The sequence below is a fragment of the Alligator sinensis genome, unplaced genomic scaffold (genome assembly GCF_000455745.1).
Source record: "Alligator sinensis unplaced genomic scaffold, ASM45574v1 scaffold278_1, whole genome shotgun sequence".
NCBI lineage: Eukaryota > Metazoa > Chordata > Crocodylia > Alligatoridae > Alligator > Alligator sinensis.
The window spans coordinates 2,514,468-2,525,027 of NW_005841952.1; the positions used below are offsets into that span (position 1 = coordinate 2,514,468).

The 10,560-nt window shown below is 50.9% G+C and overlaps 1 protein-coding gene across 1 annotated transcript; it reads right to left on the reverse strand.

Moving 5' to 3' along the window:
• Positions 1–2,072: 2,072 nt before the first annotated feature.
• On the reverse strand, positions 2,073–4,352 carry LOC112549739 (signal peptide, CUB and EGF-like domain-containing protein 3). Its single transcript, XM_025200016.1, has 5 exons — positions 4,325–4,352; positions 3,642–3,866; positions 3,229–3,378; positions 2,945–3,048; positions 2,073–2,294 (listed from the first exon to the last, which is right to left on the reverse strand). The coding sequence occupies exons 2-5, from the start codon at positions 3,739–3,741 to the stop codon at positions 2,073–2,075; spliced, it is 576 nt and encodes a 191-aa protein (XP_025055801.1). The 5' UTR covers positions 3,742–3,866; positions 4,325–4,352.
• Between the last annotated feature and the right edge of the window lie 6,208 nt (positions 4,353–10,560).

The following is a 10,560-nucleotide window of genomic DNA, read 5'->3' on the forward strand; positions in this document are numbered from 1 at the left end:
AGAGGGGCAGGGGCCAGAGCTGCCTTCAAGACAAACGTACCTGTAAGAAGTAAGGAGGAGGAATTCAAAGAATTCACACTTGATTTAATGGCCCCAGAAAAGGGCATCAGTTCCAATCACTGGGCACCCGGGCATCCTTGTTCAGTGATGTCCAATAAAATAAATGGACTGCAGACAACTTGTACAGCCACCAACACTACCATCATCCCATCCCATCTCTGCCCAAACCAGGGAGACCAACTGGTTCTTGTGGCTAACCCTGAAGGACAGCAAAGTGCTACAGAAATCTGAGGGTCCCAAGACACTGTCATAAAATCATAGACAATGAGGGTTGGAGGGGACCTCAGGAGGTCACCTCTAATCCCCCCTCCTGCTCAAAGGAGGACCAGCCCCAACTACATCATCCCAGCTGAGGCTTTGCCTAGCAAGGTCTTAAACACCTCCATGGATGAATCCACAACCTCTCTGGGTAACCTATTCCAGTGCTTTTTACCACCTTCCTGGTGAGAAAGTTCTTCCTAATATCTAACGTCATCTTCCCTTGCTGCAACTTGAGACCATTGTTCCTTGTAATGTGTAAGACCATTGCTCCTGTGAGCAGTATCCTCTCTTCCAAGTGGCAGTGTCTCCTTGTGAGATGGGCTGCCAGAGGCAGGGAGATCCTGACCCATTGTTTGCATGTCCAAAGCAAGAGAGGACATCAACTAGCTCCAGGAAGTACAAGCCTTTGGGTAAATGATCCATTGTCCATATCTCATCAAGACGCCCTCTTCTGATGGACATCACTGACGATGACACAACTATCCAAACTACATACTTCCTGTTTACCTGCATCTCTCCACTGCCCCAATCTTCCCAATGTAACCAAAACTGAATAACATATACAGAAGCATTAAAATTGTTCTGTTCAGCCAATCTACATGGCATGTGAAGAGGGGACTTGTAAAATGTCTACAGGGAATCAAAGGGTGATGTCTCCAAGGAGAAGAAACAGGAAGGGTGACCTATGGGCAAATTCCCAGAAGCACGAGGAACAGTGTTAAGCAAACGAAGCTTTAATTTGCATGTTGGCAGTCACTCCCTCACAGGGCCGTCAAGCAGACTGTGCAGCTGACCCACAAAGGGAAAGAGGGGATGCCCCATTACTTGGGATGAGTAAAAGCAAAGTGGGCAAAGCACAAGGAATATCCTGTTAGGAGGATCCTGCAAGGGCATGGGATTTACAGATTTTAAAACATGCGAGGGCTTAATACGCGTGATGGTGAGGTGACACTGGGGTGTTGTAATTAGCATGCGGAGCAGACTGAATTAATTAATCCTGCAGTTTCCTTGTCATGGGTTATTGCACCATCTAGTGGGAAATGTGTTTAATGCAGGAGAGAAAAAAATGAAAAAAATATTCCATGTTGACATCACAGCAGGTGAGATCAGGAGTTTAAAGCAAACTCAGTTTTGTGATAAGGTGGCTGGGGAGTAGGGTGTGACTGATGGCCCTGGGCCCTGAAGGCTTCTCTGCCCACTGTAGAAGACAGTGGGCAAGTGAATTAATGCCTCATTCCTCTCCTCAAGGGACTGGCTCCTGCAGGGGTGAGAATAATATGGTCTGTGGCTTAGTTAATCCTTGGACATCTGTTCTGGGATTGTCAACAAGAGGCCCAGGCCTGAAAATCAGTGGCCCTGCTATCCGGCTGTCCTGCAAGTCATTCAATCATTTCAGCCAGTGCAAAGATACCGGTACCTACTGAATCAGAAAGGCTGCACTTTACACCAGCTGGCACAGGTGAGTGCACACAGTGCAGGGCAGCAGAGATCCAGGCCCTAACTCAGCTGCTGTTGGAGCCCATTGCCCAGCACAGCTGGACCGAGACCAAATGAGTGATGTTAACGTTATCTGGGATCATGCTGGGCTGGATTCCAAGTGACCCAGGAAGGGGATATCCTGTTACTAAGCTCCTGGGATAACCTGTGCCCCTATTTCTCAATGACAAATTGCTACAGCTGCTCCCTGCTCCGTCTGTAGGAGAACGGTGGGTCTGGATTTGTCAGCATTAAACATAAGTGACCACATCTCCTTACCCTGCACTACACAGCGATGCCTGGGACAGATCGGACAGGCCTGCCCGACTGCAGTACCGCCCCGCTGGACAGAGCTGACACTGATCCTCTGCCGCCAGGCCCAGCGAAGAGGAGTAGGATCCAGGAGGGCAGGGAATGGGATAGCTGGTACCATTGGGACAGAAATGCCCAGGAGGGCAGATGTCATTTCCAGGAGGAGAAAGGCCAGCAGACTCAACCTGGGGGAGAAAAAAGCAACCACAGTGAGATGCAGGAAGCATGATCGGCTGCAGAAAGAACCACGGGGAAGCATGAATTTGAGTTCATGCTCAAATTCATGGGTGTAGGTGAGCTACACCCATGAATGGTGAGCCTGCTCACCATGCAGGCTGTAGGTGAGCTCCCTACTGGGCCACTTGTTAGAGACCTGAGCTGGCTTGAAAAGGGCCCCTGACACATTGGCTGGTTTGTCATGGTTAAGCACATCTATGCCAGGAATTAGCCACCCCTGTGAGGGGCTCCAGGCAGCACAGCCCCTGTGTGACATGCAGAGAGGAGGACTGGGCAGGGATTCCTACAACATCACATTCCAGCACCATGCTGCCATCCACTCCTCTCAATAGATAATCTCCGGTCTTCACCCAGAAGCTGCAACTGGGCAGTGGTCTGAAGGTGTGATCCCAACCACTGCAGGATTACTGGAATATCTAGAAGGTATGGTACTACTATAGTATTACTATGGTACTATGGTACTACTATGGAATATCTAGAAGGTGCTGCTCTATGGTACTACAGCACCGTCATTGCTAGGAGAGAGGCCCTTACTCCTCGGTCCCAGCCTAAGGTTACTGGTGCAATGGACAACCCAGTCCCTCTGGGATTCACTCACCCGGTGTCTGATGGGGGCTGGGGTGATGGCTCCCTTGGTGCAATAATAGCCCGAATGGCAAAACCCAGATGGCTGGGTCAAACCTGGAGCTGAGCAATACATGCCTGAAATGAGAAGAAAGGAAGTCCGCGGTGAGAGGGTCTCTATGTCTCCTTTATGCCCTTGCTGTGAATGTTGGTGGAGACTCTGCTTGCTGCAAATGCTGGTGGAGACTGAAGTCAGTACTTTCCCCTCAGGCCTTCACTCAATTCCCCACCAGTGCCTTGTGGCAAACCCTTTCTTACCTGCGGGGCAGGGCTCACAGTCAGATTCATGAGCGGCACCCGGCTTTGGTCCAAAGGTGCCCCTTGGACACGGGTGTTCTGTACTGAAGCTGGTGCCCGGTGGACAGAAGTACCCCACAGGGCATGGCCTGGGCAGCTGCACCCCCGAACCTGGAAGACACAAAACACAAACCCACTCAGGTGCCTTCAAGACTATCTCCCCAGGAATGAGGAGTGTGCTATGCATTGCCCTTAGTCTTCTGATCTATGCATTAGCCCCTGCTTTCTTCTGCGGGCTCAGCTGGACACAAGATCACCCTACAGGAGACAGAATATGCCTTATTGAATCCAACAGACTACTCTTGGCCGCATCTTCCCTCAGTGACACAGACTGACAGCAAAAACACACGCACAGCCCTCCACAACCTCCTCACTTTTGTTGGATGGTTCACAGAAGAGTCCTGCTGGGCAGAGATCACACGAGTCTTTCCCTTCCTGGGGCTGGTAGGTTCCCCTCTCACACGGCACGGGCATGGCAGATCCTGCAGGGCAGTAGTAGTCTTGGGGGCAGCGGTAGGATGCGGGAATGGCTGAGGTCTGGCCTGGTGGGCAGTAGAAACCAGCAGAGCACGGTCCTTCTGGAGCAGGTCTTCCAAACCCTGCAGTCATTGAGGAAGAAGAACCTTTCCATCTCCTTCCCCAAGTCAAAGGCAGGAGGATCCCTCTATTCCCGCACACAACATGGCCTCATTGCATACTGAGTTCAAATCAAGAAGCAACTACTCTTGATAGCATGGATCCAACCTCAGAAACATGGATGCTTTGGGATGCATCACTCAGGAAAGCATTGATATGCAATGCCTGGCATGGGGAAGCTTGGGCTTCTACCTGAAGTGCCCAGCTGGAGCTGTCTGATCACTTTTTGCGGTAAAGAGACAATTCTGTGCTGGCCAAACAAGATGAGCTATGCAATCAAATGCAAGAATCTTCATCCATTCATAAGAGTTATGAATGCAGTATGCTCTTAACAACTTTACAGGAAACAAAGCTGGGAAGGACACTGGCTCCCATGTGTCCACCCTCATGAACCCCAACCCAGAGAGAGGGAGACTCATACCGCTGCAAAAGTGTCCAGCAGGACAGAGCTGGCAGTCTGTGGGATGCCATCTCCCAGCATGGGGGTTGAGACTTCCAGAGTCACAGGGGACTGGCAACTCCGAGCCTTTGGGGCAGTAGAAGCCAGTGGGGCAGAGTTCCTGGTCAGGTCTTGTGGATCCCAGAGGGCAGTAATACCCAGCATGACAGATTCCTGCAAAGCAGAAGATTTCAGTACCCAGACTAAGGAACTGAGGAACCTCCAAACATTCATATAACCGGTATGGAAAAATATGCAGGGGTTTAGTGGCTTTCTGGTTCAGATTACTTCAGTCTAGGAATCCAGCTGCTTGATTCCCAGGGACACGAGAGGTTGCTCTCTCTTTTTGCTTTGAGTCTGTCCAGCTATAGTTCAGTGTGTCTGTACTTATTTAAGCCAAACTGGAGTTTCGCTCCAGGACCAAAGCAGGAGAGAACTCGGGATTTGACATTGGGGCCTGCCTAGCATCTTAAGATCCTGCAAATCATAAAGGGTAAGATCCATCCCTGACTATGACCTACCGAGAGGTGATACCCTGGAATAAAAAGAGCAACATTGTCTTGCACTCATTCTCATGTGCATGCAAGTGTACAGAGCTCACCTGAAACATCGGCCACCCCTTCTCCCTGGCAGAACTTCCCCCCCAGGCAGGGCAGACAGGCGTTACGAGATGCCATCCCGGTTTGGGGTAGAAAAGTGCCTGTGGGGCACAGCACTGGGCTGCTGCTACCCAGTGGGCAGAAGTGTCCTGCCGGGCACAGGTCTCCGGTTTCATCGTGCATGGGATTGGGTATATGTGCTTTCGAAGTGCAGTAGTGTCCAGGGGAACATGGACCACTCGGAGCTGAGAGGCCTAGTGAGGAAGAGAAGAAAAGTGAACCAGGGGCATTAGGCATCATACGAATGCAAGGTACGTCTAGAAATCCTGGCTCGAACGAGCTCATCAGGTGATCAGTCCCTAAGGAAATATATCACATGGAGGCTTCTCTCTCACAGTCTTCATTCCTCCAAGTTTGACTCTCCAAGACAAAACACAGCATCCTCCCAGCCTGAGCAGTGACTCTACTCCGCACCTGTCCGTCCTTACCTGCATTTGCACAGAATTTTCCTGCAGGACAAGGCTGGCATTCATGGGAGCTCTGCAGCCCCGTCTGGTTACTGAAGGTGCCCTCAGGGCAGGGGTACTGCCTGGCAGCTTTTGTTCCTGAGGGGCAGTAGTACCCAGCTGGGCAGTCCACTGGTTTGGCGAGTCCATGAGAAGAGGTGTCTTTGTGGTTTTGTGTCTGGTCTTTGTGGCTGCAGAACCTAAAAAGAAAAGGCAAAGTCTGGCATTAACCTGTCACACCCCAGGCCAAAAGGAGGTCCATTTGCCAGGTAACCAATAACCATGGTAGTTTGCAACTGCAAGAAAAGAGAATATAGATTGTCCCTCCAGAAACAAGTGGAAAGGTGGAAAGCAGCCTGTTGGGTCAGTGAAGTTACCTGTGGGATCATTTTGTTCCTCCCTGGAGATTATATCAAAGCAAGGATAACTGTAGTGAAGGAGAAACAATCCAGAAATTGGGATAATAGTGGGATGGTGGTAGGAGGAGAGGAGCAAGGAAACTACCAGGAGCCCAAGGCAAAAGAGGGAGGACTCGCATGCTAATTCCCAAGAGAAGCATCAGGAGAGAAAGCAGATGAATTCCACTCACTTTCCTGCTGGACATGTTTTGCACTGGCTTTGACCAGTCTGGTCCTGGTATTTTCCAGCAGGGCAGGGTTTGGGCTCTGGGCTGCCTGCGGGGCAGTAGTGGCCTGCAGGACACACATGATCTAGGAGGAAGAAAGAAGTCCGTGTGTCTGTGCCCAAGCCCTGAGAGCTTCTGTATCAACCTAGCACTTTAACCACAGGATCCATCCTTCTCTCTCCTTTTCTTCCCCAGGTACACCACAGTGATCCTGATAAGTTCATTGAGGACTCTATCTCTCTCATACAGCTTGGAGGAAGCTGAAAGAGGATGGCAGGTTCGGCTCAGCCAGTCTGAACGCTGGGATGTAGCCATGATCAGAAAATATCATTAAAAAGAAAATGACACGAACTGGGTTTTTTTTGTCAAAATGGAAAGCTCTGTACGAAATATCTAGTTTCAATTACACTTATTTTGCAGTAACAGACACCCAAAACATGTTTGATTTTCAAGGGGTGGGATTTTTTTTTTTTTGGTTTCTTTCTCTTTTTTTTTTTTGGACAAAGGCTAAATGTTTTGAAGAAACTTTTCAACCTTTCTTCAATTCTGACGGGTTTTTTTGTGGGGAAAAAGGGCACTTCCCACCCAAATTTAGAGATTTCCCTAATCCTCGGCCAGACCGGCCAAAGCTCCAAGGTCCTTGAAACTGGGTGGAAAATTGCTAAGGGATAGGCAATGAAAGTACCAGAGCCTCTTCTCAGGGTGTTTTGGCAGGTGTTACCTGGATGCAGCTAAAATGCTGGTATCTGTTAAAAATATTATGGGTTACTCAGAGGAAAAAGACCCAGGAAGCTCTTAGGTATTTGATCTACATGCTCTTTCCATCTTGACACATAATATGAGCCTCTTGGCTGCAAAGCCAGAAGACTGTATGTGGGTGGCAACTTTAGAGCATCTCTCCTCCTGCTGCTTTTGGATCATCCCGTAGAAAACAAACCGTTTGAGGACTTTCCTACCTGGACTCCGGCCTGACACAGACCCCAGTGGGCAAAACCATCCTTCCTTACACAATCCCTCTGGTGAGCTTTGACCTCGGAGAGAGCAGAACCAGCCTGCCAAACAGAGCTGGCAATCTTGGGCTGACTGGCCACCACGTTGCGCCAAAAAAGAGCCTTCAGGAGACAAAAAAGAAAAGAAAAATGTAGTATTTTCCCAGCATCCTGTGGGGAAAAGCACAGGCCAACTACAGAAAAAGCCCTGAGCTGCACTACTCCCAGCCTCATCCCTCAGGAGGTGCTGGAGGGGATGCCGAGGGGGTACAGGGTAGGCAGGAACAGAGTGTGCAGTCCCCGGCTCTCCCAGCACAAAAGCCTGCGAGGGCCAGTGGCAGGGGGAAAGCTTGTGGCTACGGCAAGCCCAGCCTTTTCTACAGCAAGATGCTGCAGAAGTTGGGGGATGGATGCTTGCTGAGGAGGAGCTCTTCTTTATTCTGGTCCTACCTATGCAGGAGAAACGCAGGCTTAAAAACACCCCTGGGCCCAAATCAGTAAAATAAACAACCCAGAAAACCTCTCTCAGTGGAGCCCTAACTCTCTTCTCAATTCAAGCACAAAAGGCCAGGTCTCTGTTCCCGGGGAGGGAGCAGAGGCTTTGAAATGTGTGCAGCTGACTGCTGCTTCATGCCCTTTTCCCCCAGTGCCTCCCCTCCACCTCCCCGATCAGCCTGGCGGTATCTAGGCCACAGGACGAGGCCACAATGCCAGCGCTGCAGTTACTGCTCCTCCCACAGCGGCGCCAGCCTGGAAGTGACGGCTTTGTGCTCACAGACGTTGCTTCTCGGGCACTGCCTGGGCAGGCTTCAGCACCGCACAGGCAAGCCCTGCAGAACAACAGTCTCAGGCAAATCACACAGCACTGAGCAGAGCAAAGAAGGATGCCAGGCACCAGCTGTCAGACTTACCTGGGGGACATGGAGAGGGAGATGAACTCCCCTGAGGACAGAAGTGGCCTCGAGGACAAATGTTGCCCACCGCTCCATCCGTGGGGTTGGGCAGCGTGGAGCCCCCTGTGCAGTACAAGCCAGCATCGCAGGGACCAGAGGGAGCAGCCAGCTCGGGAGAGGCACAGTACCACCCTGCAGCAAGGAGCAGAAGGGACACCCTCGTTCGGCACTCATGTCCCTCTGGCTACACGGCAGCACGACTGCCACAGAGCACTGGAGATACAGTACTGTCACAGCCCAGAGCCCGTGGAAGCTATGGTCAACAGGAGATGGTGGTGGTCTAGCGGTCAGAGCACAGGACTGGGACAGTCAAAGGGATCTGGAAAAGAGAAAAACCAAGACCTCGCTCTCCCCTACCTGGAGTGCAGGGAACAGGGATGGCTGACCCCCCCGGACAAAATGTTCCAGCTTGGCACAGCCCGAGAGATCCAGAAGCTGCAGCACCTGCCCCTGCTAATACAAGGGACAGACACTCAGGGAGCAGCTGAGGAATATGGGACAACCATCAGAGTCCAGCTGCCACATCCCAGCCTCTCCAGCCACTTAGGGCACGTGGTGTTCAGCACCTGAGGATGACAGCACCCACCCCAAAGGACCTGCCCAGCCTCTTCCCACCCATCCTGCCATGGGGGAAGTGACCTCTCAATGGCAGGCCTTGATTGCAGCCAGGTCCCTATGATACCTAGGGTAATAATACTGCTTTTAATGATCATCAGCACAACCCCCTGCTCCCCTCAGTACCAGGGAAACTTCCTGGGAATACTGGCTTGGTTGATGTGGATCCAGGTGGGCAAAACCATCCAGGCATACACAGTGCATCTGGACTCGTCAAGCCCGGCTTGGAGCAGACCTTTCCAGGGGGGCACAGCTGGCACTTGGAGGCATCCCAGATGTTGAAGGCATCACTGTAGGTTCCCCGTGGACAAGGGAACTGTGTGCCAAACTCTGTATTCTTTGGACAGTAATGTCCTACAAGGGAAAAGAGAGCCATCCTAAAGGTTGAGAGAGGCTTATGAAGATCCCCTTCACATTTTTAGCCGGGGCATAAAGATCCCATCTGCCGCTTTCCCCAAAAAGCCAGATTCCAGGATTTACAGCCCAGTCCATGGAGTGATTTCCAATACGGCAGACCCTCCAGCCAGGCTGGATGCATTCAGAGACACTGCTTGCTCTTTACCTTAGTGCTGACTAGCAGGATGGTACCTGGCTCTTAGACAGAACTTTTCACTCATAGATCTCAAAGTGCTGTAACATCATCACTCCTATTTTAAAGGGAGGAAACTGAGGCACAGAGAGACAAAGCAACAGGGTGAAGATCACCCCGCCTGTCACTGCCAGAGATGGTAACAGAGCACTAATTGTCTTGAGTCCCAGCCTAGGACCCTGTCCACCAGGCACACTGCTTCACACAGCACTGCCAGGGTCCTGATGACCCTGTTTACCCATGTTCCCCAGGGTGGGATGGGACTGCCTCTGGACTCACCTGTGGGACAGGCCGTGTAATTAGTGGAACCAGCCTTACAATAAAAGCCTTCTGGGCATTTGAAGCACTGTGCCATGCCCCAGAACGGGCTGTAGCTCCCTGTAGGGCAAGGCTGAGCTCTGCTGCTGCCCACCACGCAGTAGTGTCCTGGTGGGCACGGCCCCCCACTGCTCGTCGTCTGCGAGGACAAAGTGTTATCATTACAGAAGATCTTCCCACTGCAGCCACAGTCTGCCCATTCATCTATAGCCTTACAATAAGCACATCTTGCAGCAGTAATACACCAGATCCTAATGGCAAGAAAGACAAAACGATCGAGATACGAAAGCATCATCTTCACTTCGGCCAGATCTTTGGGCTGCAAACTCATCCTGTCTCCCAAGATAAGCAGAGTCAGTACGAGGGCACTGTAAGGAAAAATTAGGTTTGCCGCAGACCTGATGCTGATAACTTGAGAAACGGCACTACCTGCCTTTGTGAGTCAGCACAAGCAGTCTTTAAGGTTCCCCTGATATTTTGGGTAAGAAAAGAGTGAATAAAGCCAGTAATCTGGGCCAAATCCTAATTTACTGGCCTCTGTGATTCTTATAAGATGTGGCATCCTTCTCGGCTTATGCCGTTGTTCGTTCTTAAGAGGCTGATGACTTCTGCCCCAGACGTAGGTGCTTTTCTGTGGTAGGTGAATTACTTCTACATCAGCTACATAATGTGGATGGTCCGGTGAAATGGTCATTCACTTATCCCTGTCCAGCGAGCATTGAGTGGACAAATGTGAGGGAGGCGGCATGAACACACATGGGCTCAACTGATTGGGACATGTTTTGTAGAGCAGAGGGGAGGGTATTTATGTTTTAGTGTCTATACATCACTTCACCTTCAAAGACTAGATGCATCAGATAGGGAAGGGAACTCACTAAGACGTGCAGAGAAAATGTGATCTAGGATACAATTCTTGCCCTCACACAACTGCATTTGAGAAAGCACCCGGGTCCAGATGTGGTGGTAACAGAATGAAGGGCTGGTGGCAAAGACAGATCGAGGGGAGACAGCTTCAAATACAGAT

Bases quoted from the DNA above. Each gene is read 5' to 3' on its own strand.
- LOC112549739 (XM_025200016.1), bottom strand. From the start codon at position 3,741: ATGCCCGTGCCGTGTGAGAGGGGAACCTACCAGCCCCAGGAAGGGAAA. The intron at 3,049-3,228 runs GTAAGAAAGGGT...TTCTCATTTCAG, and splicing joins CTGTGAGCCCTGCCCCGCAG to GCATGTATTGCTCAGCTCCA. The intron at 2,295-2,944 runs GTGAGTGAATCC...TTTCTCCCCCAG, and splicing joins CAGCCCCCATCAGACACCGG to GTTGAGTCTGCTGGCCTTTC.